We start from the raw sequence: 18,005 nt of genomic DNA on the forward strand, positions 1-18,005 counted from the left end.
GCACCACAACCACTGCTATTATTATCCTCCGGAACACTTAAATCTTGATTTTTTATTTTGTGTGTATGTAGGCTGCTGTGTCCTTGGCTGGGATTAATTATGTTTGCATTTTGCCAGCTATGCACCTTTTAAAAGCAAATATTTTTCAGCGTCCACGGAGATCACATTCACAGTAATTGCGGCATAGGTCTACTCAATCAGAAATTACCTTTAAATGTAAAGCGTGCTATAACGCAGATAAACTGCTGATTGGATTTCATCCGGGCCCTTTTCCTTTTCTTGTGATGACAATGTTGTAGTTTCAGTGCCGACCCGTCATTCAGGGCAGGTGGGGCAGAGCATCATCATGAATCAAGTCGACAATCTACTGGCAAATCCTTTTCAATCCTTGTCATATGAAGATAAATTATAGATAAAACGTATTGGTGCTCATCAGCCATTGGACATAAACATTACACAACAAGTTGGAAATCACAAATTCAACAATGAGTGGTTTGGAAGGAATCAGTGGCTAACTGCAAGCATTGCAAAGTAACCACTAGCTTGCTATTAAGTGGAGAGGGTGCGTGGTCCAAGTCTGGGTTTAAGGCTCTCTTTTCCAAGCTTAAAAGGATAAACATTCACATGCAACACCATGGGCCAAAAAAGGTTGAATACATTGGCCATGCTGTCAATCCAGCATGACTTCTGCCGCATTCAAAACAACTGGAAACTCTGAACTGGGAAATCTCAGACTTCAGTGAGTTCAAGACAACTGGGAACTCTGAAAAAAACAAGCTCCGACTGAGAAAATACATTTTGAACGGTCATCCAATATGGAATTCCAACTTGGGAATTTGGGCCTCTTTCTAGAGCTCCGACCTGAAGCTCACTGAAGTCATGATTCAACCTTGTTTTTTTCCAAGTTCCGAGTTGTCTTGAAAGCACCATAAATCCAGATAATGGCAGACTTTGATGACAAAGTTTGATGACAAAATTTGCCCACAAGAAGCACCGCCACGCCACCTTCCTGTTCAAGTAAGCACAACTATGTGAGTCCAAAAATGTATTGTATGCTGCTGCATAAATGATGCAGTACCATTCAAAAGTTTGGACACACCTACTCATTCCAGGGTTTTTCTTTATTTTTACTATTTTCTACATTGTAGAATAATAGTGAAGACATCAAAACTATGAAATAACACACATGGAATCATGTAGTAACCAAGAAAGTGTTAAACAAATCAAAATATATTTTATATTTGACATTCTTCAAAGTAGCCACCCTTTGCCTTGATGACAGCTTTGCACACTCTTGGAATTCTCTCAACCAGCTTCATGAGGTAGTCACCTGGAATGCATTTCAATTAAAAGGTGTGCCTTGTTAAAAGTTAATTTGTGGAATTTCTTTCCTTCTTAATTCGTTTGAGCCAATCAGTTGGTAGGGGTGTCACACCCTGATCTGTTTCACCTGTCTTGTGCTTGTCTCCACCCCCACCAGGTGTCTCCCATTTGTTCCCATTATCCCCTGTGTATTTATACCAGTGTTTTCTGTTTGTCTGTTGCCAGTTCGTCTTGTCTCGTCAAGCCTACCAGCATGTTTTTCCGTGCGCCTGTTTTTCCTAGTCTCTGTTTTCGAGCCCTCCTGGTTCCAACCTTTTCTGGCTGCCCTGACACTAAGCCCGCTTGCCTGACCATTCAGCCTGACCTCGAGCCTGCTTGCCGCTCTGTACCTTTCGGACTCTGACCTGGTTAATGAACTTCTGCCTGTACTCGACCTGCCTCTTGCCTGCCCCTTGTATTTTAATAAATATCAGAGACTCGAACCATCTGCCTCCTGTGTCTGCATCTGGGTCTCGCCATGTGTCATTATAAGGGGTGGTATACAGAATATAGCCCTATTTGGTAAAAGACCAAGTCCATTTTATGGCAAGAACAGCTCAAATAAGCAAAGAGAAATGACAGTCCATCGTTACTTTAAGACATGAAGGTCAGTCAATCCGGAAAATGAACGTTTCTTCTAGTGCAGTCGCAAAAACCATCAAGCGCTATGATGGAACTGGCTCTCATGAGGACCGCCACAAGAAAGGAAGACCCAGAGTTACCTCTGCTGCAGAGGATAAGTTCATTAGAGTTACCAGCCTCAGAAATTGCATCCCAAATAGATGCTTCACAGAGTTCAAGTAACAGACACATCTCAACATCAACTGTTCAGAGGAGACTGTGTGAATCAGGCCTTCATGGTTGAATTGCTGCAAAGAAACCACTACTAAAGGACACCAATAATAAGAAGAGACTTGCTTGGGCCAAGAAACACGAGCAATGGACATTAGACCGGTGGAAATCTGTCCTTTGGTCTGATAAGTCCACATTTGAGATTTTTGGTTCCAACCGCCGTGTCTTTGTGAGACGCAGAGTAGGTGAACGGATGATCTCCGCATGTGTGGTTCCCACCGTGAAGCATGGAGGAGGAGGTGTGATGGTGTGGGGGTGCTTTGCTGGTGACACTGTCAGTGATTTATTTAGAATTCAAGGCACACTTAACCAGCATTGCTACCACAGCATTCTTCAGCGATATGCCATCCCATCTGGTTTGCCCTTAGTGGGACCATCATTTGTTTTTCAACAGGACAATCACCCAACACACCTACAGGCTGTGTAAGGGCTATTTTACCAAGAAGGAGAGTGATGGAGTGCTGCATCAGATGACCTGGCCTCCACAATCACCCGAACTCAACCCAATTGAGATGGTTTGGGATGAGTTGGACCGCAGAGTGAAGGAAAAGCAGCCAACAAGTGCTCAGCATATGTGGGAACTCCTTCAATACTGTTGGAAAAGCGTTCCAGGTGAGGCTGGTTGAGAGAATTCCAAGAGTGTGCAAATCTGTCATCATGGCAAAGGGTGGCTACTTTGAAGAATCTAAAATCTAAAATATATTCTGATTTGTGTAACACTTTTTTGGTTACTACATGATTTCATATGTGTTATTTCATAGTTTTGATGTCTTCACTATTATTCTACAATGTAGAAAATAGTACAAATAAAGAAAAACACTTGAATGAGTAGGTGTGTCCAAACTTTTGACTGGTACTGTAGTACTGTGCATGTTGTGTAGTAAGCTGTTAGTAGCCCATGTGCCTCACCCTAATCATTTGGTCCCTTTCCCCTTCATAACTTAGCCTACTGTTCTGACTGGTGGTGCACATGTAGCCTATAGCCTGTTTTAGAGAAATGTAATCATCGAATATTGTAAGAGCTTTCATTGTGTGCTTATATGCCCCCTTTATTTATCCTACGGTTCTGACTTGGTGTACAGGGAGAATACTGTAAGAACGGCCCATGTTCTGAAATCTTTCGCTGTACATTTCAAAAGTGCTGAACAAATTGTTATATTGACTACGTCCGTCTTAGCTCGCTCATTAATATCTTAATCGAAATTACGGATTGCCTCTTATCCGCTCATCGTTCCCTTATGCCCCATAGTTTGTTCATCTCAGTTGTCAGTAGAAACCACATTTGTTTAAAGGCAGTAAATGAGGCTGAATGTACTGTTTTGCTGCCAGACAAGGCTCCACTGATAGCCAGGTGTAGTGGATTCACTCCATGGTGCTGAAAAGAAAGCTCTGCTGTTGGGACAGCTTTATGTAGGCCCCAACAGTTTGTTGTCACCGTTATAGGGCAATTAATGTATTGTTTAGTGTTGTGTTGTGTAGTGGCTTTGCTGGCATGCATCTAAAAAACAAATGTTGAGTTTGCCACACCAAGATTTACATGCTAAAATCGCCACTGTGTAGTTTCCACAGTAACAACTGAAAAAACAAATCTTCAGGTGGACACTGACGTGACGTCCACTGACATGTCCACTTCATTGCTCTCAACTACTTTCAATGTATTCAGATCAGTGCAGATGAAGGAGAGGGAGCCTCTTCTTCAGACTATTGAGATGCACCCTCCTACTATGGCTTTTGCTTTGAGGACATCCACTCATGATACATACTTCTTTCCTATAGCCCTTCACTTGCCAATGTTCTAAAATGCAACCACGTGACAGCTAACAGCCATTCAGAGTGACTTGTAGTTGAGGCCCATAGGTCTAGTATGCTTAATTTCTCATCCTATAGGACCACAATAAGCAATTTGGTATTTGAGGGCCTTTGTCAATTGAAATGTAGTGACTTATCACACCACAAGATGGCACTAAATGTCAGCTGTTTTGCCACATAAAGGCATTTTGGATGAAAAAAATACTTAAAGAACAATTTTTCCAGAGGGAACTTCATTTGTGGTGCCAGATACGAGCACATGAAAAATATTTAGAAAATTGAAGGTACAGTTCTGGGCCAGTTGGTTAGCCAGTTCTTGTGACACTTCTGGCTCTTGGGTTAGGTTACAACATGGAGAGGCCAGCCGTGGCCTTGTGGTCCATCCTGCAGGGTGGCTGGGCAGGCAGCTAGCAGCAGCAGCAGGCCAGTGAGGACCTCCAGGCAGAAGGAGAGCCAGGCCAAGCTGAGGGACCAGCCGAAGGAGGTGCTGACCACCTGGGCCAGACGCTCAGCCCCCACCAGCCTCTCAGTCTCAGCCAGCGCCTGCTGGGAGTAGCTGATGTACAGGCTCACACCGGAGAGGGTCAGGACACCTGAGGAAACACACACACACACACACACACACACACACACACACACACACACACACACACACACGGGAGTAATTGATGTAGTTGGGGCTCACTTTGAAGCGTGTCAGCAAACCTGGGGAGACACACAATAACAGTAAGGCATTGCTAATATACCAAATGCGCACACATGGAGTTGGAGAGGGAGATGAAACATTCTGGTTCACGTAAGCACAAAGTATGTACAAGTGCTTACGCCATACACTTGGCTTGGAGAGCAGGACCATCTTAAAAGGCGGTGACAATGGAGGACAAAGACACCACAGTCACTTAATCAGCTTCTTACACATAAAAGCATAGGATCAAAAGGACAGCCAGCGAAAGGGAGGAACACTTGAATGTTGTATTTCGTTTTATCTTTAATGGACTCTAGGAAGACTAGCCACAAGGTGGGTTTGAAAAAGACTATAAAACCCACATATCACAATGAGAGAACGGGAGAAACAAGAAGTAGACTGATGCAGGCACCATCTGATGACATCAGAGTTTAAGAGCCCTCAGAGTTCTGTTATGTTGCCATGGAGGAACCTCCTGTCTTTAGTTCCGGAACAGAGGAATAGGCAAAGTCAATAAACTATAACGTCTTTGTATCCGGCTCCCTGCACCCAGCAGCCCAAATCACCACATATTGCTGGCAGGGGGGCTAGGTGGGCGTAATTTTAATGTATCCCTATGTCACCCAAGGGTGTCATGAGCTGAGAGGGAGGAAGGAGTGGAAGGTGTGTGTGTGTGAGAGAGTCAGTTATTATTGAGTTGACCTACAATCCTCAAATGGACCATCAGAGACCCTCACTTTTCCCTCAGGCTCCATCTACACTGGACTGTCTGGTGACTAATACAAAGATGCTCACAAAATACCTGTAATCCCCCCACAATCAACAGCCTGATCACCTCTATACAAAGGAGATGTGTTGTACTGCATGAGGCAAATGGTGGTCACACCAGATACTGACCAGTTTTCTGATCCACGCCCCTATTTCTTTTTTTAAAGGTATCTGTGACCAACAGATGCATATCTGTATTCCCAGTCATGTGAAATCCATAGATTAGGGCCTAATTTATTTATTTCAATTGACTGATTTCCTTATATGAACTGTAACTCAGTTGAAATTGTTACATGTTGCTTTTCTATTTTTGTTCAGTATAATTCCAGCCTTGATTCCATTTCACACATCGCCATGTGCTGTTAATTCGGGATGGAGGCATGAAGAGTCTTGTTTGTTAACTCAGTTCTCCTGCATCACAAGGCTTTCTTTATCAGGGTTATTCTAGGCCTAACTGGCAGGGTCACGGGGAGAGAAAGGGCACCAGTAGAATTAGAATTAGTAGAATCTAGAATGTTCGTTCCACTCATTCAAATTTTATGGGGACGCCCATCGGTCAGGAGCTGAGAGTTAGCTTGGCTGGAGCTGCTGCATTGGTCACTCTTGATTAAGTAAAAACAGTAAACAATGCTCTACCCTCAAATTCCTTCTTCTAGGCTTTTCGGACCGGAGTTAAGCGCACGTAAAACAAACGTAATTCCCATTTTATGCACTTTTCTCGCTATGCGTATTCTGAGCTTGAATTTAAGCATGCGAATAGCATGCAATTCAACCGCTATTTGTTCGGGTGGAGATCTAAGAAATGAAGGTGTGGTGGAGGTGTGTCTACAGATAAACCGTATTCTGACCTTGGCTTAATTCCCTCATAATTCCACCTTTAAGCGCGAGGAAACCATGAATAAGGTGGAGCGAACCTGCCGGTTCCATGTACTTTCTTTTTCCCGATATAAATAATAGCGTTCTCCATGCACTGTAATTTATAAATGGATAAGAGCCATTGATAAGAACTGGAAAATGAGTAATCCTTTTCGAGAAGGGGATTGTAAATACACATAGCAATTGTTTTGTAATGATTTTTCATTATGATCCTTGGAGACGAATGTGAAACCAGCCATATGGAATCAAACTGAAAATCAACATGACATGTCACAGTGAAATAGGCTACCAATAACTGTGCCTTTATTACGAATATTAATTGTGTGCCCTCAATTTGCGTGAATTAAATTTGGACACCCTAGCTAAAGGCTTCTGTAGTTGATGTATGCGCATTAGAATGTTTTAATTATAGCCTATGCCTGGGCTTTTCTCAGTTTTATTTTAAATTTGTATAATTAAGCAATAAGGCCCGAGGAGGAGTGGTATATGGCCAATATACCACGGCTAAGAACTATTCATAAGCATGAAGCAATATGGAGTGCCTGGACACAGCCCTTAGCCGTGGTATATATACCACAAACCCCCGAGGTGCCTTATTGCTATTATAAACTGGTTACCAACGTAATTAGAGCAGTAAAAATAAATGTTTTGTCTTACACGTGGTATATGGTCTGATATTCAATGGCTGTCAGCCAATCAGCATTCAGGGCTCGAACCACCCAGTTTATAATGTTAAATATTAGCCACGATCGGGAGCCACCGTCAGTAATACCCACATACATTTATAACTGTCACTTTAGTGTTCGTTTTCTTCCATTTATAGCTTATATTTTGCATCATTCCATTCCGTTTCCCTTTCTTTCCTCTGTCACGTTCGTGTAAATTGTCCCTGAGGGTCGCTAGCATTTGTGGATCATATTAGGCTAACGTTGTGCAATAATTTGGGACATGTAGCCAATTTGAATCATTATGGGAATGACCACACATGCGCACAGCCTTGCGCACGGTTCACGACGACTGGACCGTTGTCATACAGTTTCATGATTAGTGAGAATTAGGGTAGATTCACAGGACTATTGTTCAACCCCTATTGTACACTTTTTTCCACCTTCCAATATTTAATGGATTGAACTTAGATATTTAGATTCATACATACTTTCCTAACCCTAGAATATACCTTATTAAATCTACAAGATCAGATTATTTTTTTATCTACCAGTTGGTGCTGAAATGGAGACGAAGAAGCATAGATGAGTACTAGTACTCCGGTGACGACGAACGCCGAAGCCTGCCCGAACCAGGAGGGGGGGAAGCCTCAGCGGAAGTCGTGACACCCGTGTGCCTCGTCTTCCCCATGGTGCCGTTTACCGCACTGGTGTATATTACGCATTGCTGCGTACCTCTGTTTATTTGAATAAACCATTTATTTCGTGATTTCCTCTCCTGTGCCTGACTCCGTCCAACATCACCCGTTACAGAATCACACACCTGAACAACATGGAGTCAGCAGGAACCGGGAATATGTCTGGAGTCGTGGAGCGGGTCCGGGAACAGCTTGGGCGAGGCGATGGATCGGGTTCTCCAGGTCGTCCAACGCCTGGAGAGGAGAGGACCCGACCCTTCGAGACCAGCTGAGCGACCGGATCCAGCCACCCACAACCAGAGGGATTCACCTTTCCCGACCGAGGGAGTACGACGGGGCAGCGGCACGCTGCCAGGGTTTCATCCTGCAGACGGAACTCTATTTCTCCACCATCAGCCCGGCTCCCTCGGAGCGGGAAAAGGTGTCCGCCCTCGTCTCCTGCCTCTCGGGCAAAGCCCTGGAGTGGGCCAAAGCAGTCTGGAGTGAGCTGCGTTGGACAACTACGGGGAGTTTGCTCGCCTCTTCCGGGCCGTCTTCGATCACCCTCCCGAAGGGAGAGAGGTGAGCGAGTGGCTGGTCCATTTGAGGCAAGGGACGAGGACCGCGCAGGACTTTGCCCTGGAGTTCAGGACTCTAGCGGCTGGATCCGGGTGGAATGAGCGGCCCTCATCGACCACTTCCGGTGCCACCTGCGAGAGGACATCCGAAGGGAGCTAGCTTGCCGGGACACCACGTCGTCCTTCAATCAACTAGTGGACATGACCATCCGGTTGGACAACCTGCTGGCTTCTAGAGGACGTCCTGAGAGGGGCCTGCCCATTTCACCCCCCCCCCCAACTCCAACCCCAACCCGGATCACGAGATGATGGAGCTGGGTGGTGCGGCGATCTGGTGTCACAAGAGGACATTCTACTGCACGCTGTCGTCGGCGTTCTTTTGGGTCTGGAGGCGGCAGGCAGGGCACTCTCACGTCAACCCAGGTATCGAACACCAACACTCATTCAGAGCCCTCTGCTGCGCACTGTACCCTACACATCCACTTCCCTGACTACACGGTAGTTCCCCAGTGTAAGGCGCTAGTCCATTCAGGCGCAGCTGGGAACTTTATGGACAAAGTCGTTAGCACATAGTCTAGGTATTACATTGGTTCCCCTATCCATTCCACTGCTCATCCAAGCACTTGACAGTCGACCATTAGGGTCAGGGTTCGTTAGGGAGGTTACAGCCCCAGTCACGATGGTTACACAAGAGACCAAGTCACTTTTTTATTATTGAGTCTCCTGATTTCCCTGTTGTGTTGGGTCTTCCCTAGTTAGCACTACACAACCCCACCTTTTCATGGCCGCAGAGGGTTCTCACGGGGTGGTCGCGAGAGTGTCAGGGTAGGTGTCTGGCTGTTTCCGTTGGTGCAACCACGGTGGAAAGTCCAGACACTACCTCCACTGTGCGCATTCCCCCCTGAATACCTCAATTTGGTGCACGCGTTTTCCAAAACGCAGGCGACTAAATTACCACCTCATTGGGCGGGGGATTGCGCGATAAACCTCTGGGTATACGCTGTGCCTCCCAGGAGTCATGTATATCCCCTGTCGCAGGCTGAAACGGAGGCGATGGAGACATACGTCTTCGAGTCCCTGGGCCAGAGGTTCATACGTCCCTCCACTTCGCCGGCCTCAAGTTTTTTTGTGAAGATGAAGGATTGAGGTCTGCGCCCTTGCACTGAACAAGGGGACTATTCGTTATACAGTCGGAAGTTTACATACACCTTAGCCAAATACATTTAAACTCCGTTTTTCACAATTCCTGACATTTCATCCTAGTAAAAATTCCCTGTCTTAGGTCAGTTAGGATCACCACTTTATTTTAAAGAAATGTGAAATGTCAGAATAATAGTAGAGAATGATTTATTTAAGCTTTTATTTCTTTCATTACATTCCCAGTGGGTCAGAAGTTTACATACACTCAGTTAGTATTTGGTAGCATTCCCTTTAAATTGTTTAACTTGGGTCAAACGTTTCGGGTAGCCTTCCACAAGCTTCCCACAATAAGTTGGGTGAATTTTGGCCCATTCCTCCTGACAGAGCTGGTGTAACTGAGTCAGGTTTGTAGGCCTCCTTGCTCACACACGCTTTTTCAGTTCTGCCCACAGATTTTCTATAGGATTGAGGTCAGGGCTTTGTGATGGCCACTCCAATACCTTGACTTTGTTGTCCTTAAGCCATTTTGCCACAACTTCGGAAGTATGCTTGGGGTCATTGTCCATTTGGAAGACCCATTTGCGACCAAGCTTTAACTTCCTGACTGATGTCTTGAGATGTTGATTCAATATATCCACATAGTTTTACTTCCTCATGATGCCATTTCTTTTGTGAAGTGCACCAGTCCCTCCTGCAGCAAAGCACTCCCACAGCATGATGCTGCCACCCCCGTGCTTCACGGTTGGGATGGTGTTCTTCGGCTTGCAATCCCCCCTTTTTCCTCCAAACATAACGATGGTCATTATGGCCAAACAGTTCTATTTTTGTTTCATCATACCAGAGGACATTTCTCCAAAAAGTACGATCTTTGTCCCCATGTGCAGTTCCAAACCGTAGTCTGGCTTTTTTATGGTGGTTTTGGAGCAGTGGCTTCTTCCTTGCTGAATGGCCTTTCAGGTTATGTCGATATAGGACTTGTTTTACTGTGGATATAGATACTGGAGGAAACAGGTACAAAAGTATCTTCACAAGGTCCTTTGCTGTTGTTCTAGGATTGTTTTGCACTTTTCGCACCAAAGTACGTTCATCTCTAGGAGACAGAACACGTCTCCTTCCTGAGAGGTATGACGGCTGCGTGGTCCCATTGTCACGGATTCTGCCGAGACTGCCCTTCCTTCTGGCTCGGGCAGGCTTCGGCGTTCGTCGTCACCGGAGTACTAGCTGCTGCCGATCTATGTTTTATGTTCATCTGGTTGTTGTCTAGTGTTGCACACCTGTTTCCCATTATGTATTATGTCCTTCCCTATTTAACCTGTTCGCTCCCACTGTGTGTTGTGCGTGTTTGTTACTTGTTACGAGTGTCGTTTGTGAGCGGGTTGCTCCTCCCTGTGTTGGAGGTTTTGCTTGTTTCTTTACTATACAGTAAAGTAGATTTTCATTTCATTCTGTGTCCTGCGCTTGACTCTGGCCTACCGCATTCCACAGACATTCATGACACCCATGGTGTTTATACATGAGTACTATTGTTTGTACAGATGAATGTGGTACCTTCAGGCGTTGAACCAGACTTGTGGAGGTCTACAATATTTTTTCTGAGGTCTTGGCTGATTGATATCTTTTGATTTTCCCATGATGTCAAGCAAAGAGGCACTGAGTTTGAAGGTAGGCCTTGAAATACATCCACAGGTACACCTCCAATTGAATCAAATGATGCCAATTAGCCTATCAGAAGCTTCTAAAGCCATTACATCATTTTCTGGAATTTTCCAAGCTGTTTAAAGGCACAGTCAACTTAGTGTATGTAAACTTCTGCCCCACTGGAATTGTGATACAGTGAATTATAAGTGAAATAATCTGTCTTTAAACAATTGTTGGAAAAATTACTTGTGTCATGCACAAAGTAGATGTCCTAACCGACTTGCCAAAACTATAGTTTGTTAACAAGAAATTTGTGGAGTGGTTGAAAAACGAGTTTTAATGACTCCAACCTAAGTGTATGTAAACTTCCGACTTCAACTCTAGTTATCCTCTACCCCTCATTCCATCTGTGATCGAGTCAATGCATGGGGCACACTTCTTCACAAAATTAGATCTCCAGGGCGCGTACAACCTGGTGCGTGTCCGAGAAGGGGACGAGTGGAAGACAGCATTCAGCACCACCACGGGGCATTACGAATACCTGGTGATGCCTTACGGTTTGATGAATGCTCCATCAGTCTTCCAGTCCTTTGTGAACGAGGTGTTTCGGGACTGGCTTGGTCACGGTGTGGTGGTCTACATCGATTACATTCTGTTGTATTCTGCTACACGCGCCGAGCATGTGTCCCTGGTTCGCAAAGTGCTGGGCCGACTGTTGGAACATGACCTTTATGCCAAGGCAGAGAAGTGTCTATTTTTCCAGCAGTCCGTCTCCTTCCTCGGATACCGCATTACCACCTCAGGTGTGGAGATGGAGGGAGACCGCTTTTCAGCCGTGCGTGATTGGTTGACTCCAACCACAGTGAAAGGAGGTGCAGCGCTTTCTTGACTTTGCCAACTACTATCGGAGGTTTATCCGGGGCTTTGGCAAGGTCGCAGCTCCCATCACCTCTCTGTTGAAGGGTGGGCCGTCCCGGCTCCGCTGGTCTGCTGAGGCTGACAGGGCCTTCAGTATCCTGAGGGCTCTGTTCACCTCAGCCCCGGTCCTGGCCTATCACTACCGTTCATAGTGGAGGTGGATGTGTCCGAGGTAGGGATAGGCGCTGTCCTATCTCAACTCTCGGGCACGCCACCCAAGCTCCGCCCCTGTGCCTTCTTCTCCAAGAAGCTCAGCCCAGCGGAGCAGAACTACGACGTTGATGATCGGGAGCTGTTGGCTGTTGTCAGAGCCCTGACCGTGTGGAAGCACTGGCTCAAGGGAGCGAAACACCCTTTCCTCGTCTGGACTGATCACCGTAACCTGTAGTACATCAGGGCAGCGAGGAGGCTGAATCCTCCCCAGGCCAGGTGGGCCCTGTTCTTCACCCGGTTTGATTTTACACTGTCCTACATACCGGGTACTAAGAACGTGAAGGCAGACGCACTGTCATGGCTGTACGACACAGAGGAGAGGCCCAGAGACAACACCCCCATGCTCCCGGCCTCCTGCATTGTGGCGCCGGTAGTATGGGCGGTGGACGCGGACATAGAGCAGGCGTAACGTACCGAGCCATCTCCACCTCAGTATCCAACTGGGCTGCGGTAGGTGCCGGCTCTTGTCCAGTACGTCTGATCTATTGGGCACGCACGTCCCCCTCCTCTGGTCACCCAGGTATCGGCCGTACAGTGCGCTGCCTGAACGGGAAGTACTGGTGGCCTACCTTGGCTAAGGACGTGAGGGTGTATGTCTCCTCCTGCTCGGTGTGCACCCAGAGTAAGGCACCCAGGCACCTCCCAGCGGGTAAGTTACAGCCCTTACCAGTTCCACAACGGCCATGGTCCACTTGTGTATTGACTTCCTTACTGATCTTCCCCTCTCTCAAGGTAACACCACCATCCTGGCTGTTGTGGACTGCTTTTCTAAAGCCTGCCGCCTCCTTCCTCTGCCCGGTCTCCCCACGGCCCTGCAGACTGCGGAGGCCCTGTTTACACACGTCTTCCGGCACTACGGGGTGCCAGAGGACATAGTGTCTGACCGGGGTCCCCAGTTCACATCCAGGATCTGGAAGGCGTTCATGGAACGTCTGGGGGTCTCGGTCAGCCTGACCACTGGTTTTCACCCCGAGTCTAATGGGCAGGTGGAACGGGTTAATCAGGATGTGGGTAGGTTCCTGTGGTCCTACTGCCAGGACTGGCCGGGGGAGAGGTCGGTGTTCTTGCCATGGGCCGAATATACCCAGAACTCTTTCCGCCACTCCTCACTAACCTATCGCCATTTCAATGTGTTTTAGGTTATCAGCCGGTTCTGGCACTGTCACGACTTCCTCTGAGGCTGCCTCCGCTCCTTGTTCGGGCAGGCTTCGGTGTTCGTCGTCACCGGCCTTCTAGCCACTGCCGCTCCTCATCTCATCATTCCATTTGTTTTGTCTTGTTTATTACACACACCTGGTTCATATCCCCTCATCAGTACCTGTATAAGTGTTCACTCTGCCCCCTTGTCTTTGTGTGTGATTGTTCATTGTAGAGGATATATAGCTCGTTGGAGCTAGATTTGTATTGTGTATCGCCGGGATATTCACCCGTGTGCCTTGTCTTCCCCAGGGTGCCGTTTACCGCACTGGTGTATATTACGCATTGCTGCGTACCTCTGTTTATTTGAATAAACCATTTATTCCGTGATTTCCTCTCATGCCCCTGACTCCGTCCAACATCACCCGCTACAAGTCTGTCGACAAAATTCTAATTAAAGGTATACCATATTTAAAGGGATCACTTAAGAGAAATGTACTGAATGAAAACTCCACGCGAAGATCTGTTGGCCAGCAAGTGGGAGGGTTTTCAGCAGTTGAATTACATTTATTCAGCGCGTGCAAGGGAACCGTAAGAATGGCGTGTGCAAGAAAGGCGTAATTTCCTAAGTCAGAATCGGGCCCCTAAAGATTAAGGTGCTAAATCCTGGTAATACTGTCCAACAATGAAAAGGAAAACACTTTCAAGTGTGCTGTCCAATTAATTTATGTTTCACTCAGAGGACATACAATACTGTGTACTTGCACTTTCCATAGAGAAGGTCTTTACAACTCTAGCTCCAAGTGCCTCTCCATAAAGATAATAAAGGGTATACTGTACGGTTGAGAAGGTCATCCTCATAACTGGATTGGTAATCAACAGGCTAGGCAGGGGTGCCATCAAGCCATCTGTGGTCTGTTCCATCCCAGTGATCTGGCCTTGTAATGGGGATCTGTGTGCAGTGTCAGTCCATCATCATCCATCTCTCTCAACCTATTTCTCTCGCTCTCTCCAAACCTTTACATTTTCAATCTCTCTCCATACCCAAATCTCTCTTGTTTAAATCCCAAACACTCGTCTCTTCATCTCCCTCCTCTTTAAAGCCCATAACCCCACCTCTCTTGTTCTCCATCCTTAAGGCCAATAACCTCCACCTCTTTCTCCTCCTCTAAAGCTGGCTGAAGCCGTTCCCATCCATATCTTGCTCTCCAGTCCCATCCCTTTTCTATTCTGTCCACTCCTTTTTCCTCCTCACTCTATTACTCAAATCACTTTTATTTATTTCAGTGGATAGAACCAAATCATTGCTCTCCTCAGCAGTCCCCTTTCATCAAAATGAAATGAGGCAGTGAAAGTGTGTAAAGGACAGTGTGCGTGTGTGAAACCAGAGGGATATTGCAGTGTTGGCCATCCCCAAAGATCAGTAACATATATACTAATACTGGTAATCCATCTACTATCCGGGAGGCAACCAAACCAACATTTCCAGTAAGCACAGGAGAGAGATGGACAGGCAGCAGTGGAGAGAACAGCCATCTTAAAATCTTCTCCTTTCCTCTGTGGTCAAATCAAACCCATTATTATCAGTCTAGCTCTAGCCACATGGAGATAGTTTAGTGTGTGTGGAGACTGACATTGAGGTAAATAACATTGCAGACAATAACAAGACCTTTCCCAGTTGTTCTATGAGGCCGAGCCAGATGGTGTGAGACCTTCTGTATCTATGCTCCAATTAACCACACCACCACCCTCTCACTTCAACTGTGAAACTACATGGGTGCATCTCAATCATCTAAAATTACATTGATGCCTCCTCTTGTCTCCTTTGTAAGATTGATATACACACACAACTCTAAGTGTATGGGCTGGCTATAAAGCAGTGTTTCCCAACTCCAGCCCTCGAGCACCCCCAACAGCACATATTTCTGTTGTAGCCCGAGACAAACTCACCTGATTCAACTCATTGAGGGCTTGATGATTAGTTGACAAGTTGAATCAGGTGTGCTTGTCCAGGGCTACATCAAACATGTGTGCTGTTTGGGTTACTTGGGACTGGAGTTGGGAAACATTGCTCTAAAGACTTTATGGATGGGAGTATGTTGCATAGGAGTGAATTTGGACTTGGGCATTTAGGTGTTAGGTAGCCTTGCCCTTGTCCCAGATCTGCTTGTGCTATCATGTCAACTTCTTGTCATGCCAAACATGACAATGAGTAACAAGGAGTTGGCATGGTAACACAGACAGACTGGCACTAAGACCAGGTGTTAGGGCCCTAAGGATGAGAGATGATGATGGAGGCCACACATACTGCAGAGGAGGAGATAGGAGGCGGTGCCAGTGAGGAGAACGGGGCTCCGGGCCAGGGAACTGATCAATCCACAGATGCCTCCGAACACCAGCAGGACCAGGCTAAGAGGCAGTAGGACCACGATCGCACTGTGCATGTCTGGAGAAACACACAGACAATATTCCAACATTTGAGACAGATACAGATGCTTCATAAATAAGAGAATCTATTCGAAATGTCCAAAATAACAATAGCTGTAAATGTTTTATTCTATAATGTCTTGTTTAATAAGGTGATAATAGACAAGTAACTCACTCAACATGTGCATCTCAGGTTCAGAGTAGTTGGAGGAGTTAAATGTGTAAGAATACACCTTCTGACCTGTAAAGATGGATAATCACATTCAGAGGACCATATGGATTATCCACCGATTTTATTCAGTTTTCATTGTGACAATAAAACAGTGTCTTGCTACAGGAAAAATGACATACATTTTTTTATTTATTTAACTAGGCAAGTCAGTTAAGAACAAGTTCTTATTTACAATGACGGCCTACACCAGCCAAACCCGGACGACGTTGGGCCAATTGTGCGCTGCCCTATGGGACTCCCAATCACGGCCGGTTGTGATACAGCCTGGAATCGAACCAGGTGGTCTGTAGTGACGCCTCAAGCACTGAGATGCAGTGCCTTAGACCGCTGCGCCACTCGGGAGCCCCTGATACTATAAAGTCATCCATCTAAGAAAGGCATTGGTTTCAAATTACTAAATCCACATGCATATGAATGCATACCTTCATAAGTTATCCACAGTCCAGAATGGGAATCCAAAACGTCTGTATCGGTCCGGTTGGTTCTGTTCACCTCAATAATGTACCAGTAGTCACTCCCGATCGCCGCAGCCAGGAACGCGAAACTGAGGATACCGAAGATGCCGGCGGTGACCACCAGAGAACCATAGGACAGCTTCATCTCACCTGATTGATGTAAAGGATTTGCTCAGATAAAAAAAAATGCGCCTCGATTCAACTCCCAACCGGTATAGGGACTGGTAACATGCCCTATTTGTACGCACTCTTTCTGTGTTGACTAGAGGGGTTAATGCCAGTAAAAGGCGAAAGTACTTCAGATTATAGTGAAGTTAGAAGTAAAATATCATAACTAATCAAAATCATCTCCACTGGGAGGTCGCACCGGTAATCTTTATTTCCATATCTTCAGGATGACGCTCTTTCACGGCATATCCTGCAAGTTCACCGCTCAATAGATCTTAAACAATGAGGTTTCGAGGATTGACCACAACGCTGAGGGATAAAATAATTTTTTCTGCGCAGCAGCAGAGTACAAGCAGGCGGGTCCTTTTATTTTATGGGCGCCAGGCGCACATGTCTCTATCTCCCTTTTACGCATGGCCATTACGCACATCAACTAGTGCAAAGCACAAAAATATTGTAGCGATCCGCGATGCGTAGGGTGTTTGCCTTTCACTCCAGCGACCCGGGTTAGCTTCCCTACCTCACCATTTACTACAATTTGTTAGCAGGTTTACCAGTAGATCCTCACATTCCCAGTTTATATAATCAGTTCTAACAAATGAACACAATATATGACAAATGGAACATGAGATATTCAAATTGGGAAATAAAATATGTATTGATAAAAATATACCAACATAATGATGACAGACAATATTTACAATAGGCTACTGCGCTACCAGTGATTACTCCAAACAGAGCCGAAAAACATTTGTAAAGTACTCAAACAGGTCCAGTCTCTCCTCCTCTCTCATCCATGGCAGTCTTGATGATCTCTCCTCTTCTGCTTTTTGCCTCCTACTCAAAGTTAGTGATGGCCTCATTGCATGTTTTTTTCTGTGAGTGGAAAATAAAAAACATTTCAAGCTGGTGTTCTCATCATAATTGTCCACACACACGTATCTTCAGATAATAAATTTTTTACTCAAAGATATGCCTGTATTTATAGGAGACGTTTGGCCTCAACATCACCTGATGCGTGTTCTGCTGCATTATGATTTTTTTCGCACAAGTTACAGACTGTTCAGAAATAACATTCTCAGCACTAGTAAAGACCTAGGATGTGGAGTGTTTTCTCTGCATCTAGACTAGGCTATATGTAGTTGTTGACATTCTTGTTCTACCCATATACAGTGCATTCGGAAAGTATTCAGACCCCTTCACTTTTCCCACATTTTGTTACCTTACAGCCTTATTCTAAAATAGATTAAATTGTCCCCCCCATCAATCTACACACAATACCCCATAATGAGAAAGCAAAAACTGGTTTAGAAATTTTAGCAAATGTAGAATCTCACTAATATACCCATTCTTTCAATTCTCAATAATAACATTAATACATCCAATATTAGGTCACGCCTATTAG

At 45.6% G+C, this 18,005-nt stretch overlaps 1 protein-coding gene across 1 annotated transcript; it reads right to left on the minus strand.

Annotated features, from left to right (window-relative positions):
- Nucleotides 1–4,362: 4,362 nt before the first annotated feature.
- On the minus strand, nucleotides 4,363–16,577 carry tmem235b (transmembrane protein 235b; the record flags this gene model as incomplete). The annotated part of the gene is made up of 4 exons (XM_084141678.1): nucleotides 4,363–4,616; nucleotides 15,627–15,764; nucleotides 15,921–15,986; nucleotides 16,400–16,577. The coding sequence occupies 4 exons, from the start codon at nucleotides 16,575–16,577 to the stop codon at nucleotides 4,363–4,365; spliced, it is 636 nt and encodes a 211-aa protein (XP_083997804.1).
- Nucleotides 16,578–18,005: the final 1,428 nt, after the last annotated feature.

This window comes from Coregonus lavaretus (genome assembly GCF_964263955.1).
Source record: "Coregonus lavaretus genome assembly, chromosome: 25".
NCBI classification, from domain to species: Eukaryota; Metazoa; Chordata; class Actinopteri; order Salmoniformes; family Salmonidae; genus Coregonus; species Coregonus lavaretus.